Source organism: Bombus pyrosoma, linkage group LG5 (genome assembly GCF_014825855.1).
Source record: "Bombus pyrosoma isolate SC7728 linkage group LG5, ASM1482585v1, whole genome shotgun sequence".
Taxonomy (NCBI): Eukaryota; Metazoa; Arthropoda; class Insecta; order Hymenoptera; family Apidae; genus Bombus; species Bombus pyrosoma.
Genome location: NC_057774.1, coordinates 7,874,848 through 7,892,277, shown reverse-complemented (window position 1 = coordinate 7,892,277; position 17,430 = coordinate 7,874,848). Strand labels below are relative to the sequence as shown.

General features: G+C 31.8%; 1 protein-coding gene across 8 annotated transcripts; it reads right to left on the bottom strand.

Moving 5' to 3' along the window:
• Positions 1 to 352: 352 nt before the first annotated feature.
• Positions 353 to 15,848, bottom strand: LOC122567830 (probable Rho GTPase-activating protein CG5521). Of its 8 annotated transcripts, none has more exons than XM_043726881.1 (29): positions 15,421 to 15,844; positions 13,931 to 14,041; positions 13,678 to 13,695; positions 13,273 to 13,444; positions 12,840 to 13,197; positions 12,480 to 12,757; positions 12,101 to 12,395; positions 11,651 to 12,021; positions 11,334 to 11,556; positions 11,037 to 11,244; positions 10,825 to 10,956; positions 10,210 to 10,446; positions 9,515 to 9,705; positions 9,322 to 9,420; positions 8,971 to 9,255; positions 8,769 to 8,894; positions 8,527 to 8,694; positions 8,222 to 8,278; positions 7,621 to 7,731; positions 7,377 to 7,535; positions 7,107 to 7,286; positions 6,679 to 7,042; positions 6,451 to 6,599; positions 6,197 to 6,372; positions 5,676 to 6,135; positions 5,324 to 5,610; positions 5,120 to 5,256; positions 4,739 to 4,864; positions 353 to 3,527 (listed from the first exon to the last, which is right to left on the bottom strand). In XM_043726881.1, the coding sequence occupies exons 1-29, from the start codon at positions 15,524 to 15,526 to the stop codon at positions 3,367 to 3,369; spliced, it is 5,745 nt and encodes a 1,914-aa protein (XP_043582816.1). In that variant the 5' UTR covers positions 15,527 to 15,844; the 3' UTR covers positions 353 to 3,366. The 8 variants fall into 8 exon arrangements, with proteins under 8 accessions (XP_043582816.1, XP_043582817.1, XP_043582823.1 ...); XM_043726882.1 differs by having other exon boundaries at positions 8,222 to 8,275; XM_043726886.1 differs by having other exon boundaries at positions 3,320 to 3,527; positions 4,686 to 4,864.
• Positions 15,849 to 17,430: the final 1,582 nt, after the last annotated feature.

Here is a 17,430-nt window from a genome sequence, read left to right as displayed (position 1 = left end):
TCCAATTTTTGATAATTATTTACAAAACCATTCACCTAAATAAATGTTGAGATACATTTTTAAGATTAAAATAGTCAGTAATTTTGTGTATATATATATCATATATATAACCTATAATATATACACATTTTATGTATTAAATAATTGTATTGTTTTATATATGAACCTATAAAATATTTGTAATATTATATTTCGTATTTCGAAGATTTGGAATAAATTAGAGTTATGTTTGGTTTATATAAGAGATCAAATTAGACTTGATTGACACTATATCTCAAAATCATTGAAATCTTGAAATAATCTGTTTTATAAATAATTATCGAACTTCTTTCACGAAATTATTTGCAATTCCTTGAAATCAATCATCATAATTTTATTGTGCAATAAAATGTACATTCCATCGCAGAAATGTGTACAATCAGTACGATGTCAGAGAAATCTTTGGATAACGAATTTCAGTTACAGGGGAATAACGCATTAAGTCAATTCCGAATGACGTTTCTACGAGAAAAAAAAAGATTGCCTAACGTGTTCATATGAATGCAAATACATAATTTCATTTTTCTTCTACTCAATTACTACCTGTTCTATATTGCTACAAATTCTATAAACGTTCTTACAGAATTGCAATTTCATAATACAGGATTGTACAGCATCGTAATTTTATGAAAAATTTCAGAAATTCTATTCGTTACTCGAGGAGCCGCAAAATGGCGCTACAAAATTCTAGTTGCCATAAATATCTCAACGATGCCCCCATTAGACTAATGATTCGAAACAATTGCAATCTTTTTTTTCCTTCACTGTTTAATTCACATGAACAAGAAAGTATCTACGCGATTCTATTTTTTGGCAAAAAGTTTGAATCAGAGGTTAACATATAGTATTCCTCTCAATGTTGTATAAAATAATAATTGTATGTATATATATATAGATATATATATTAACTCTGTTTTACATCGATATAGAAGTGACGAATTGTAAACTCGTACCTTTTGTACATATCCTCCATTTTTAAATAGTTGAAAAATAAAGTGTAAGACACTCTCATACAAGTAAAGAGATGCGGTAAAATTGGTATAATGCAGATTATCTTGCGTAAACAATTAAATATCTTTAAATGTTTTTTAGTATTTTTTTTTTCTTTTTTTATACACATAGACAGATTTGATCATGTCAATTTGTAAAAAGAAAAAGTAACAAACAAATTGGAAAGATCAAAATAACTTGTTTTTAGTAATATAAATTCAAGCTCTCAATGTTACTAACAGAACAACCATTCGCATTGTTATCTCTCATGGAAATGTTTCAATGACTCTTTTCAATGTTTCTCACAGCTTATCATTGTTAAAATTTAATTCTGAAAATGTTACAAGCGTAATTATCCAGTAAGAAAAATAGTTTGGTGCTGTGCTAATAATGTTAACAGCAATTTGTATATTTATAACATAAATAATAGCGAGCGATTGTTATAATGATACTAATAAAGATAGTTAATTAAGTACAATGTTTAAATACGATTTGTAAAAGCATTCTTACGCAAGACTGTAATAAGTTCATTTTTTCCCTCTTCTTTGTATGTATATATATATATATATGTATAATACGCACATATATATAGACCAATATTTTTCATTCTTTTTCGTTCAATAATATAGCGATACAATGTTTCGCAGAGAATAATTTTCCCGTTCAATGACTCCAACGTCATTCACGTACTTAACAATTTATGTACAATACATATACACACTGCTTTTCTTCTCTCAATCTACTTCGTTATAAATTAGTGAAAAAATAATGCTGCTTTGGCCATGGTCTGCGTATCGGTAATTATTATTTACCTACAACTTCGTTGCTAAATACCTACACATTCGAATGCGATTCTTCTGATAATCCTCAAAATGGTCAAAAAACTCGAAATGTATATTTATTACAATCTCAACACCTGAATACCATATTGAATATATTCACCACAATACAATATAATTTCTCTTCTAAAATTCCGTTTATATATTCAATTGCGACGAATGGTATTAATACTTTGATTATTATCACTGTGTACAAGATGAATTCTTTCTGAAGCAAACAAATTCACATTCTGTTTTTGCTCTGTATACTTGCAATACTTTTCTCAATTTCATTTCACTTCAATTCTCTTCTGTTTTATCTTTTCAAATATTGTTTCAGTTTTATTATTGTTACTCAGAAATAACACGTTTTGACACAGTATTTAAAATACTTCTATTTTACGTATTGTAAAGCACCAAGTATGTGTACCTATGGTATGACAACAAAAACTATTCTTCATGTGAATTTTCATTCTACGTTTCATTCATCTTAAACAATTCTCTTGTGTGTTTGATGTGTTACAAGAAGAGCTCTGGTTGTCAAATTTGATTACACAAAACGTATGTGGAATGCTTTAACCATCCATGGAGACATATTGAAAATTTCACTCAAATTATGGACAATGAATAGCATATAGAAACGATTGTTTGTATGGAATGTAACATATGAACAGATTTTTTAAAAGACTCCATTAAATTATTGTCCTTCGACAATGCAAGCCGAGATCGGACCAACATCAAACAAATGAAGTTATAACTTATTACAGTATCTAAGAGACATGACATTGATTAGTAAAACTTTGTTGTTAAAAAATAACATTTGATTCTTATTTCAACACTCATATAGACGCGTCCTGTGATTATGGTAATCATGTTCGTCCTTTTATCACCTCATTACATTACAAGAAATAAAATAATTCTTTTTATGAAGGCATGTATATATATATATATAACATCGAGGAGCTCGTTATCTTTGAAATAAATTAAGATAGAAGCTTTAATCGATATTAATTATTTAAGCTTACCTATTCAAGTACAAGGATAAACTGATCTTAAGAAAGTACTGTACAATGAAAATAGCTGTCATGTGACTCTAGTGTATATAACAAATATTTAGTTACTATTGTATTACCTATAATCCGTTAAATCTTCTCATATATTTACGTCCCAATAAATTAATATTCACGTTGCAACAAATAAACAACGATCTGTACATTTAATATAAAAATTAAACCTAAGGACGGAAAACAGAAAACGCTAAGACTAATCGGATGTTTGACGCCCACTGTTTAAAAATTGTTCTTTCTTCATTTTAAAGATGGTGGATCATTGAATCTACCATTACATCGCTTATGCATCTACTACCTTTCAATGCACAGAAATTGTGGGCTAGTTATTTTATGTTATTGTAACATATAGCATCTTAAAGAATTCTTTTAGATAATAATATCTAGGATATGCCCAAACAACCATTTGTGCAAAAAATGTTTTTTTCTTTATGGTATTAGTACAAAACTTCTTATTTATATCTTGGACTATCTGGAGGCGTGGGTTGAGTGTTTGCTCTCTGTTTCGGTCCAGTTTTGAACGACATCTTTTTTACGGGTCTGGGAGATATTCCATGAAGTGCTGTGCTTTCTGGAGTATCATTACTAAACCATACCCTGCTTCCATCAGAAACTGGAAATAAAATTTAAAAAGTTGTTTTGATTGGAGTTGTGCACTTTCAATTAGAAATCATGTAGGAAATAAATACATGTATTATAATAATTGCAATGACAGTTTTTGTCATGTATGCATATGTATTAATGGCAAAAATTTACGTGCAATTTGCTAAAAAACAAGTAATATATAATTAAAAATTAGTCTATGCTAATTATGCATATAGAATTATGTAAAAAAATTCTACTTTTATTTTTTATTTGCATGTAAACAAAATTTTATAAAATGAAGTTAGAAAATTTAAGTGTTGAATTGTTTGCATCATTTTTATGAAGTGACATATTTTACATTTAACTTTTAGGTTGTGATAGAGACATGACTGCCTACATTTACAAATAGGCACATTTATTTACAACTATATGAGTTGCAGACAACTACTTGCAATGTGCAATACTATACATACATATATTATCTTAAAACTATTTCAAGTTATAGATGCTTTTATAAATTTGTATTCATTAATATTAACAACTGTAATACACAAAAATTTAAGAAAAAAGTCTACTATGTATCATTTATTTAGAAAAGTATATGCATAGTATTGTACAGTATTTTCAATCTATAAAGCACCATTAATAAAATGACACATGTAATATGACATGAATGTTTTAAAGTATGTCTTGAGCTATGTCTAATATGCATGTAAAAAGGAGATTTTACCTCTGAATAGATTGTGTAAGACTGTTAAACAAAAATATAGTTAAGAGACATGTGAATATTAAACAAATAATAGTTGGAATATATTTATCTTCAGCCTTGTTTCTTTTTTTTTTTAGAGGAAAGAAAGTGTATATATATATATACCAATACACAGATGTTTGCATATATATATATACTTTTTTGTAAATATTAACAAAATGTGTAATGTCATCATAAATCATAAAAGTGTCTATATAAATTTATTATTATTTTTTTATGTAAGTAAAGATAGATTGGAGTTCACTGGATGAAACTTAAAAATGGTGTATAAGTTTGCATAATTATCAACATATTATAACATATAAATTCACTACCAGGTAATCTATCAAAAGAGAGAAATAAACAGGATACACTTTATAGAGACGAAAAAACATTGGAAAAACAGCAAAGAAAAAAATAAATAAATTATAATACTACCTTGTTGGGTGGTGTTACAAGGTGGGTGGGGGTTAGTGGACTGAATTAGTCACCTCTATTCGCGCGGTTATCACTGCTCGCTGCCGAAGAACTTCGCAGTCCCGATCGGCCCTGATGTGAATCTATAAGCGCTGCTGCGAGGTTTGACGATGCTGTGGATTGCACGCTTGTTGTAGATCCTGACAGTGTGATATCGATAAAAATAATAATAATAACTGATACCTAAACTCGTGCAAAATCTATTAAAAATAGTTTAATTCCTATGAGTCGCTCACTGCTTCTATGGAAAACGAATAAAAATAATCTATTTCATAATTGCTATAAAACAAGAACTATGTACAGAATTTAATTGCAACTATTTTGAAATCAAAGAAGAAAATGGTAAAAAGTTAAAAAAGATTTTGTTCTTTTCTTACTAACATATACAAACTAACCAGATACTGAAGAAGTCCCACTAAACGGACTTGGCGGCTGTACGGGTGAATATACATTGGCTGTAAATTCTTCAAATGTAGTAGCTTCCTTGTGATTCCTCATAACAGTATCGATAGACCTCGCTCTCTCTTCATAACTAAAGTATTTTGTATTAATCATTAAGTACAATTATTAAACAGAAATAATCAAAATGGCACACTTACTAATGTTGATATAATGTAAGGGTTGATCGTTTCGCCCTACTTGCCGCCAATGCTGTTGTTCTCACTAACCCAGGTAAAACTTTATCTTCAACGATACACTCATCAAACAGGGGTCCAAAAAACGGAATTTCTGGTTTTCGAGAAATTTGGATTCTATATAATTTATTATGTAACGGATAAATTACTATTAAAACATCACAAAATTCAGTTGGTATAATATCCCGACGATAATCTCTCCAATGTTCTGACCAAACTATGTGAATCTCATCGTTACCGAGATGCCGTGTCTGAAATAATTTTACTTTAAGTCTCTCATCTTAATATACTTTTTTCGTGAATAACTAACACTTACTTTTTGCAACAAACTTTCGGGACTATCAGAAGGCATTCTTGTTGCTACATGAAAAAGGATTTCAGTGAAAGATGTTGCAAAATAAGGTGCTGTAACACCAGATGCTTTTCCAGGTACAAGGCCTCCAAGAAAGCCTGTATGTGATTCAAGTTCGACCTCCCAAGCCAATCTAGCAATAAAGCTTTCATATTCTTTGCTAGCAGTGACATTACTTAATATGGAGTTTTTGTCTTCTTGTCCCTGGCTGACATAAATTACGGCTATTTTATGCGTTTCTCTAGATCGTTGACTATCGAGATTTCGTAATTCGCGTAAAAGTTTTTCGTTTTTGGATAATAAATGCAATTTTCTACGTTGTTCCCAACCGGATAAACCCAAGTGCGAAAACAAAAGACGGCAGTGATGAAACGGTGCTGGAGGTGGACGACACGATGGTGGGCTTATTGCTGACGCACACATGCTGGAAAAGATATTCCAATGATATGAATAAATTTAATATTGTATCTTTTAATATAGCATACCTAATGTGCTGACTCCAATTATTGATATGCTCTTGCTCAGCGTTTCTCTGGTTGAGAATTGTGGCAATGGTTTCACTCTCAAGATATTGACCTTGTGGTGGATTAGCAGGCGCATTAAGTGCAATTTCTGGATTAGTTAATACTTCCGGACTTGTATGTCCTATGTATTGTAAGAGCTAAAAATAAAAATATAAAGTTAATATAAAATGAGTATTAATGATACAGATTAATGTTTTAAAGTACTAAAGTATTACATCATCTAAATTGTCCATATCACTCGCGGCATTTGCAAATGTAGGCAATATATGTGGCTCACGATGTCTTATCGTATGTCGAGGTGTACATGTTTGAGATGTTATAACACTGCTCAAATCGTCTCCATGTACTTTTGCTTTCCATTCAACTAAAAATGTTAATGAATATTATAACTGAAGATATTTAATATATAATAAAATTGAAATATTAACGAATAATTTTATTACCATGTTTTGTAAATGCAATCGGCACATCGTCTTCAACACACGGTTGACTGTATAAAATAGAGCTATCCCAGGATGCTTTCCCTGCTAAATCTCGCAATAATACCCTGACTAATGATGGTGCTGTTGTTAATCCAGCTGTAACACCTCCGCCGGGTGCATCTAATGCTGCCAGTTCAACAAGAGACATTATTACGGAATTTGACAACATCAACAGTTGTATATTTGGCGCATGAAAAATTGCAGAAGATAGCTCATCCCCATCGATTCCTGGTACATCATCTAGTTCGACAACTAACGAAGATAAACGTGCAGCTCCAATACCCATTGGAAAATGTCCCAAATGATTTATTAAATGCATCATTACCTAAGAAGAAATATTGAAATTTAAATTTATGTCTGTAAGAAAAAATATTTCAATGATATCCTACCATCTTTGCTGCTAACTGAACGGACTGAGTATTGCCTCGACGGGGTGATTTTGCGCAAATATCGTCAGCTAAGTTATCTAAAGTAATATCAGGATCAAAATCATCATCTTCATCCTCATGACTTTTATTTGTTTGTGATACATCTTTATCGATTGTATCTTGTACTATGTTATCCAAAACCTGCAATATTTTTAGTATGTTTTGATGTTATATGATTATCATGAATATTTCAATTTGTGTTAAAAAAAAATTGTTGATAATGTTACTAACCGTAAATAAAGTCATTAACAGAGGTTTTCCTTGAAAAACGCGTAACAGAACGGAAGGACCAAGGTGCATAGCCCATTCGCCCAAACAGAATAACATTGATATCGTCAAAGGACCGCGTCTTTCTCGAGTGCTCATATATCCAAGTGTTTCCGATAAAATCTAAAGTTTACAAGTAAAATAATTATATATATATACCAATTAAACTTCAAAATTTAGTAAATTTTGATTTGATGGCAAAACTTACTTGAATTATTTTACATGGCACATTTGGATACAGCTCTAGCAGAATATCTGCTTTATCACATAACAACAAAAGAGAATCACATGCCACTTGAGCAACAGTAGCATGAGTGGCCTATAAGATAAGAAAGAAAAATTGTTAACTACAATATCGTATTTATATTATATTTTAATCTTCATCTATGATTTCATTCTAATTAGTTTTATAGGGATAGCATAGAACAGTTAATCGGTAACATATAAAATAGGATAGTTGTCGTTCTTTGATGTTAGGATTCCTTTTCCCCAAGTTGATTTAATTTATTATAAAAATCTGATCTTTTTTCTTAAAGATTCTAAGTATTATCTTTCCATGGGTTGACAAATTTCGGGGAAAGAAGAAAGCAAAATATTTAACCCACATCTATGAACCACTGTAATATGTAAGATATAATAAGATTAAAAACATCGAAATATCACTGGACGTTTTACACACACAACCGTGCAATACACCATGCAATGGCGATGACACCCTTAAACAGACACGAAGACATCAGTCAACAGGTAAATACTGTAACAACACGTAATGAGGAGTCCAAAAAGTTAGTTGATCTAAGAAAAACTACCTGATCCATTAGTGGATAACAGATACCAGCTCTGCGACGTTCTGCTCCCTGCATCTGCTGTCAATCAAACTTAGTGAAAGAGACACTGAATTTCTCACTACTATTATTACATATCTACTATGTTTAACAATACATTACATTGTGTTTACTACTTAACTAAAAACTATAACCCAAATAAAAAAATATTAAATAGCTATAAGATAGTTACATATATTTTATAGCATGCAGACTATCTTACACGTTAAAGAAAATTAACACAGGAATTATTTTTGATTTAAAACCCACAATGAATTCGACAAACTTACTTTAAGTGCTAAAAGAAGAACCGTAACAGCTTCTGGGATTCGTGGATGTTGATTTTTGTAGCACAATTCTCTGTATACAAACATAGCAATGCTGGAAACAGCTACGCATCTTGCAATGCCGGTTGGTTCGCGTCTACAACTTCTTAAAAGTATCATAATTATATGTTCCTAGAATAAAACAATTTTTGTTAAGGTATTTTCGATATATTAACGCCAAATAAATAACTGTTACATTTTGATACCTTTGCATCTGGACATGTCATGGTTACGATATCGTTTGCAGTAGGTTGCAATACAGGTAATTTAACTGTAGTAGCTGGTAAAGATAGTAACGATCCGATAATCGAAACAGCCTCAGTTCTTGGTGCCTATAATTTACAATTTAGTTTATAATGTACAATTTAATAATGATAATAATAAAATACCGTGAAATCTTTGTAATACCTGAATATCCTGATTGCTCAATATTACATTAGCAGCATGAATATAATCCAAGATTAAAAGACTAGATCCAGGAAGATTCAAACTGAACAACCTAGGACCGGTATACTTGACCAATACATGTAACACTTTGTTATCATTACTAACGATACCGCTATGAACCGCACGATAAAAAAGAGTTAAGTGCTGTTTTGGCAAATTAATATCTTGTGGTTGAACTGTTAGAAGACAGATCAAACGGTATGCTGCCAATTTGCCAACTTCATATTGACTAGGAAGTTGTATTGCCTAGAAAATAATTACATTAATAATAGTAATGTAAAAACAATGTCAAAATAATATATTAATACTGACCTTGAAACACCATGGAGCAATGACTGTAAGTGGAGGTATAAGTTCTGGAGCTGGAGGAGTTGCCTGGTTGTCACCAGACACACCTTGATTCAAGCGAATCTAAACGATATACGAAATGTTAATAACAATATAAAACGTGTAATAATGCAATGTAAGACATATTATTATTATGACAAAATAGAAAACATCATACTTTCAGAAGTGTTTGTGTAAGCTGAACAAGGTAATCCATAACTTGTCCATGAAGGGTAGGGTCTTGAATATTATTTACATCCCCTAATGCTGATAGCATACGACGCCATAATACGACCGCAACATCGGGTAACCATCCGCGAACTCCACCACCTGCCATAACAGATCTCCTTTCTGATGCATCATTCGTATCTGCAAATTGATTATACAATCACAGAATTACTATAAATTATTCATGATCATAGAATTACATGAAACAAACTCTTAATAAAGTTAAAATACTTTTGAGAAGTTTTCTCGTCAATTGAAACGAAACTCAAAATTTATTAGTAACTAAACAGAAACGTATTAGGAACGTATGGAAATATGCAATATACTGCTAGATTTATTTCAAAAGTATATCAAATTCTGTTTTATAAAAAGAAGCTATTTCTCGTATACATAGTTTCGTTAATTTACAAAAAGGTAAGCAAAGCATGTTGGATGGAATAATGCATTATTATTATTATCATTATCAAAGTAATAAAATATTCCATTGTTAGTTTTATATTTATGATTTTCTGTGCGATAAATAAAGAAAAACAAACATAAGAAATAATTTTAAATCATAAGAATGATCACACGTTGTTATGCAATTAAAAATGATGTTCTCATATCTCGATGCAAATGTTAAACAGCAGCAAACGATATACTTACCGATACTACTGCCGTCAATGTTTTCTATCTGTATCGGACTGTCTTTGTTACTGTCGACTCCGCTGCTCGGTGTTGGAGAAGGACAACGTGGTGATGGTGGTTCGCTATCGACTATTACAATGCTATCCAAAGATTTAGCACGCCTGTTCGGTAACATTTTCCGACCAGTTGTCGACGACGAAGTAGTACCGTTTGACAGTAGTCGTGCCATATCTTGCTCTATCGATAGGGGGAGTACTGCGCGCGTGGAAATTTGTTTACACTTAATACCCAAATAAGCCACAACCACTAAGAGAATTGTTTATACCGGATCAATTTAAATAGAGCTTTATCGTCTAAAATTAGGAGAAAGCACGAATAAAAAGGATATTGCGAATGAGAGGCGTATTAAAAGAATAAAAAGAGATGTATGAAGAGAGACAAGTGTCTGGTCGACGCCAGAGTAGTTATTTTTAACTAAGTGTCAGCGACAAAGCAAAAAAGTAAGAGACAACGTTATAAATAAATTGCACGTATTATCAGCAACATAGATGGCACTACCAAATGAGAAAGATTATCCAACTAAAATTTAAGAGGAAGAACCTTGAGACTCGATATTTGGCAGGCCACACTTACCAGGAATACCACTGTGTACAGTATGTGTGCGATTTCTATGAAGTTTTGTACGTGCTTTTCCATTGTATATCGTGTTATCGCTTGCACTACGAGGAAGTGGTCGTACCTTCCTTAAGTCTCGCATCGGGTGGTCTGTTAACAATAAATATCTAGTTTCTTTCGAAATGATAAATTAAATGTTAGAGATAAGAAATCATATAAAAATTTCTTACCTGAAACATTTTCTTTAGATACGGTATTATTATCTTGATCGACACTTCCTTTGCGTGGTGGTTGAACACTTCCGGTTGAAGCAGCCCGGCTTCCAACACCACGACGCTTTTTAGTTTTTTGTTCACTCAATCTATCTAATGGCAAATCATTTAAATCCAAATTATACACATGCCTGGCAAGCACCCTTGTTAAAGTATCCAATGTTTTCTATAAAGTAATAATAAAATATTAAATAATATAAATGTTAAATTTTTCATAATATGTATGCAGAACATGAACATTTTAACTTAACTTACCGCCCATTCTCGAATTAACTCTTCCCACTGTGTTAAAGATGTCAACACTTCCAGGAACTGATCCCATAATTGTGTAGAAATAACAACATTTAAATTAGCTTTAATCCATGTAACTATTAAAGTCTGAAATATGGCAGGGGCAAGTTTACCGCCAATGCTTTCTTGAATCTTGCGCCGAGAAGATTTTTCATTTAAAACAAGTGATGTTATTTGTAGTAATACTCTAGCAAATATGTATACAATAAAATTAATATTACAAATTTGCGAAATAAAATGTTGTTACTTAAAAAGAAAAGTATGATTTTGAAGGTATTTACCTAAGCAACTGTTCCCAAGTACCCGGTTCTAATCGAGAATTCATTACAACATATCGATATACGTTCAAAACTCTTTTGCAACTATCGGTCTGTTCTTCCAGTAATGATAGAGATGCATTCGGTCCAGAATTCTCTAAGAAGAAGACGTTGGAAGCTTGTGTAATGAACACTTGCAAAACATTTTGTAGCCCCGCTCTTATAAATAAATTTTCTCTGTGTATAGCACCGAGGTAAGAATCATTTCTCAATCTTGTTTGACGATAACTTTCCGAAGGACTTTTATCGATATCACTTAGATCTTTTCTCGGATTTTCTTCGAAATCCCTTTCCTTATGACTATCCAATGGTTCTAACATGAATGGTGGTAATTCCTAATTAAAAATGTAAAAATAAGTAAATATCACTGGCCATATTATTATAGTGTCAAAGAATTATAAATTAAAACTTTACATTCATTTGGATCCAATCTTTATAAACAGCTATAGCTTTTCTTATAGCACCAGCATGATTAAAGTCTAACAAAAATGCTTGTCTGTATAGCTCGTGTACGAAATTCACGTTATCCCTGTTTCCATATAGAACATCCCTAACAAGAGTAACTGCTGAAACACTACTATCTTCCTGATTTTGATTCTCTTGTTGAGACACAGTTGATTCGGGAGATAATAAAGTTGAGTCAGCACTATTTTGTGTAACGGAAACTCGACGAAGCTCTGGTTCCGTATTTTCTTCATTTGGAGTTGTGCTAAAATAGAAATTTTTTAGCCATAATTTATGTAAAATCATTATAATGTTCAGCAAAAATACTAAACTATTTGTAACAAAATACCTATGCGAAAGATGTGCGACACGAGCATCTTTTCTAGCGATATGGGTAAAACTAGCGATCCACTTAATCAAAGCAACTTTACACAATACATAATTATCTTGACTCTGATTCGTTGGTTTTCGCATCGTAGGCAACTCCAAATTCGGCTTGTACAACGAAAAATTTTCATCAAACTCAGGACAAATATGACGAAGATACGTAGTTTTAAAACGTTCTAATAAAAATTGAAAAGTCTTGTGCTGTCTTGAAGATTTATCTCTCCATTCTATCTTTACAACCTGTAAACGAAATAAATAGTAGTTTTCTTAGTACATTTTTTGGTAATATCAAGTTGCATTGTTTCAAAATATGTAGATATACCTGAGTAACCATAAATTCAAGTAATGCTTCTAAAAATCGAACAGTCTCATTATCAAGAGGCTTTTCCCCACTTTGTGGGGGTAAAATAGGTCCACTGTCAACAGGAGTGACAGGACACTGGTTTGAACCATTATCATGAAAAGTACTTTGTGACAATTGTGTATCATAAAATTCCTTCTTATCTTTATCATCACAACCAATAACTTTTACAAGTTTATCTTTCTTTCCATCTATCTTACGTTCAGACTTATAAGGAGATGGCTGTTGCGGTGGAAACCCTGGTATCAAGCTTGCAAACATTTGGTGAATGTGATCAGGAGCATTTTCACCAAGTGCTTGGTACCACAAAATAAAGTATCTAAAAACAATTTAATACACATTATATAAAAGTACAAAACTTCTTACATAACAACATCATTAAGTATATGTTTACCTTATAGCTTCTCTTCTGAGTTTCCAACTATTACCAGGATGTAAAAGCTTTTGTAAAATCCTTGCTAGACTATGACATTGCCATCTTCTATTAAGAAGCTCAGGGAGAAGTGTTAAGACTTTTTCCAAGAGTTGCAACACCTGTTCCAATTCCTCTCTATGTGCTTTATGCACTATAAACGAAATATTTATTAAATGTACAATATTCGGCCAGCTAACATTTGCTTAATATTTCATGGATGAAAAAAAAAAAGAAAAAGAAAAAAGCATTAGTTCTATAGAGCTCTTGTGTATATACCAATTACAATGATATTATACTTGTGTAAGATTAGATGTAATGGTCAGATTAATGGAACGCAGACTGCAACATGCAAGGAATATACTCTGTCATCTGTCTATTACTCACCAATGTGGAAGGAAAGTTCTGGCAGCAAAATAGAAAAACAAGCAAATAGTAAAATAACGATAATATTAGCATTTTGCAGATATTACACATAATTATAAGTTAATATTTTTAATAGAGTTGTAGTTCTATAAATAAAACTATATGATTTGGTCGACAGAAATTGCAGTCACATCTACGTTACAATGCAAGGCAGTTATGATGTATATTGTTAAAATATGAAATATAGTATACATGGAACAGCAAATATTTTTACCTCGTTGTCGCAGATTTGTTTCAGCTGATACAAAACAATCATATAGAATAAAATAGACATGACTGAAGTTGCCTTCAAAAAACCCCTTTGCTTCATCAGTATCCACATTTTCTATAAAATAATAATAGTAATAATTAATATATAGTAAAGTATATATTAATTATTATTACATAGTTTTTTAGTTTACTAAAAAAATCATTATTTTGTATTATTAAAAAGTGAACAAAAAGTTTTCTTAAAAATTTTGTTTACGATATTAATTATAAAATTTACAACAACTATAAATTTAGAAATGCTAGAAGACAATTATTCTTAATAAATAATTGTAGCTAAAGGTCAGAAATTACAGCTACTTTTCTTTCACAAGAGGTTTGGTTTATAGTTTATAGGGAGAGCTGTGAACCTCTATTACATCACCACTGGTCTTGTACACTTACACTTATATAGTAGAACCTTTTTCCTTCTATGTTCTCATATCTGCACTGTCAATATCATTTTTCTCGATATAAGTACAATTGTAAAATTATAAAATGTTATATAGTTCTATTTTATTTAATAAAAAAAATTAAATTATACAAATTACATAAAAGTATAGTAGAAAGCATTTATATTTTCTATATGTTGGAATATTTATTTCTAGCACAGAATAAATGCAAAATTACATTTTAAAAAATAGGGAATTATGTGTATAAGAAATAAAAAAATAATAATACTGTTCTTGATGTCAACTTGTATAATTCTTTTTCCAATAATCATTTATGTATTCTCAATAACGTCCTAACTCATAAACAACCTACAGAAGTTTTTATTGGTTGATGATTATACATTTAAGCATATAATATTATCTATGTATAATAATAATGTAACATTAGCTAAAATTGGAGGCCACGATAGGTTGGTTACTGTGGTCATGCGGTTTGGTGATTAGATACTACTACTTAACACTACACCATCACATTATAACTACATACAAGCTAAATTATTCTCTTTTTAAAAAGTACTATACAATAAGATTCAATAATCTTCAACGATTTATTAATATATTTTAAAACATAAAATTATATAAACCTTCTCTGATATCATTTTAAAATATACAATAATCAATACATTTATTCAAAATTATTCATTTAATTTTTACTTTTATAGCATACAAAATTAAAAAGAACAAATCACGTTATTAAAAAAGGAGCAAAGATATTACAACAGTTGGTACCAAAAGCTGTACAAAATAAGAAGGAGAATAATGAAAAATTATTTGACATTATTTTCGGGAGGAAAAATTCCAGAAGTTCTACGACAGCATTAAAACCATCTCGGAACTGGTGTGTAGGCGGCAAATACTAACAAAATTGCCGCCCCTCTCCTTTAACTATCGTCGTATTCATTAACTGGCAACTCCTCGTTCATGATTAATTTTCACAACGAATTAACGTTAGCTGATTCATACAGCAATAAGAAAGAACGGTTACGGTAATGAAACGTAGGCTCACCTAGTACAATTTTAAGATGCTTGAACCGAGTCGCGCTATCCTTTTTAACATCCTGAATCTTCAGTGTTGACTTTTTGACGTCTACATGAAGTTTTTTGCTGAACATGGTTCAATGCGAGCCGCCGGCGGCCGCGACGACAAAAACTATCATCGAGGGTGTATAAAGTGGTGCTCATGGATACAGACCGACTAACTTCGCACTGTCACCATGTCAGCAACTCGAAAAAGACAGCCCCTTTTATCACAGTTCGGCGTCAAATTTCCCGAGCGCACACACCTCCGATCAGATGTACGTGGCAGCCATCTTGACATCCTCGGCGCGCACTGCTCATAACCTGTCGGGGCAATGACATCATCGCGCTCGCACGGTTAATTTATTTTTCCTTTTCTCTTAATTTTCAACCTACGCGAAACTGCACCCACACGCTCGATCATATTTCATCCAAGTATATAATTATCAATTTTTCATCGATTGAACCTTCTAACGAATGATATTTTTTGAGGACGCGCTTTTACTTGCGAAATGTCGAAACTACATTTTTTTAAAAGCTGCCGCTCTTGTTCTGTTTTACCATAGTATGGTAATATTAATTATTGGCAGTACGATCTTTCACTTTTGTATTATTGATAAATTATTACTAAAATGTTTAATATAATATAATATCTGTGAATTTAAAAAATACACGAGCTTGGAAATTTGGTATTTTTGGTTACAAGTTTACATTATCGACTTAGCTGCAATGGTAACATTAAATGTTACTAGATATCCCATTCACATGTCTACATTGAAGCTAGTAATATTTCTTAAAAGGAAGTGACGTATTTACATGTGAGAAAAATCGGCGGAATATTTAAATATGACACAAAACACGAAGATTTGTATAGAATTGACATTTGATAAAAAGATAAGTTATAGTCAGCAAATTAAAGTGAAGAACTTTTGGAAGTTTATGACAGAAACGAGGCCGCTTGAACCTTACCGAATAATACCAGGTACAATTGTAAAAATTGTCAGGTACAAATTGTGTTTTATCCTCTTATTAGTTGGTAAAATATAAATGACAGCGAAGAATGATGAAAATGTGAATGATTAAGTATCGCTGTTGAACCATTTCAATTTTCCATACATATTTAACTATAATCGTCGAAATGTAATCTCTAAAATACAAATGTAATGAAAATTTGCAGATAAAAAGTTGGCGAAGAAAGAAGATCGAGAATCTTTCAAATGTAAAAGAAAATGGCAGAATCAGTTAAAAGTCTTCAAAGAACATGGACTAGACAAAGCAGCACTTGCAGCGAGCGAAGAGTGTAAAATTTGTCACTACCATGCTAATTACACGTAAGCACAAACGACGAAAGCCTGATTAAAATCAAAGATTGTTATCTTACCTGTTCCAAACAGGAGTTCAGAAATTTGTGACGCAGTGGAAGAGACATACGACGACCTGTTAAATGACATGGAAGCTTTTGACAGAAGATCAGATAATAAAACGAGCACCGCATCAACAGGGAAGAAATCTTCCACACTCCTTCAATATATATAAATATCACCCTTAACGTTCATATTCCAGATAGAAGAAAATCAAACTGTCGATACATGCTTTCGTTTTTAACCTTAATAATTCGAATTGATCATCATATGTAACATGTGAATAACCAAATCGCAGAGAAATCTTGATTAAAGATATCAATAATACATCACATACGCGGAGAACTTCGTTCGTTTCCGACTGTCCGATAGATTTGGAAATTGGAACAAGATAGAATATATATGAGCAAGATATTACGCACTGGCCGAGGTTCCGAGCAGTATCGAATTTCTGTGGTGCAGGAGGTCGACGTTGTTCGGTTCGAGTAAGGTGCTCTGCTACGGGAGCCATGAATGGGCTCGAGGATGCTGAATCCTTGCACAACATCTGGCCCTCCGAGCCTCCCGCGTTACCTTCTTATTGTTAGTTCATCGTGCATCCAAAAACCCGTACCGGATGACCGCGCACCGCCCCATCG

Bases quoted from the DNA above. Each gene is read 5' to 3' on its own strand.
- LOC122567830 (XM_043726881.1), bottom strand. From the start codon at position 15,526: ATGTTCAGCAAAAAACTTCATGTAGACGTCAAAAAGTCAACACTGAAG. The intron at 11,245-11,333 runs GTAAGTTAAGTT...ATTACTTTATAG, and splicing joins AGTTAATTCGAGAATGGGCG to AAAACATTGGATACTTTAAC. The intron at 10,447-10,824 runs GTAAGTGTGGCC...CCACGCGCGCAG, and splicing joins TGTACACAGTGGTATTCCTG to TACTCCCCCTATCGATAGAG.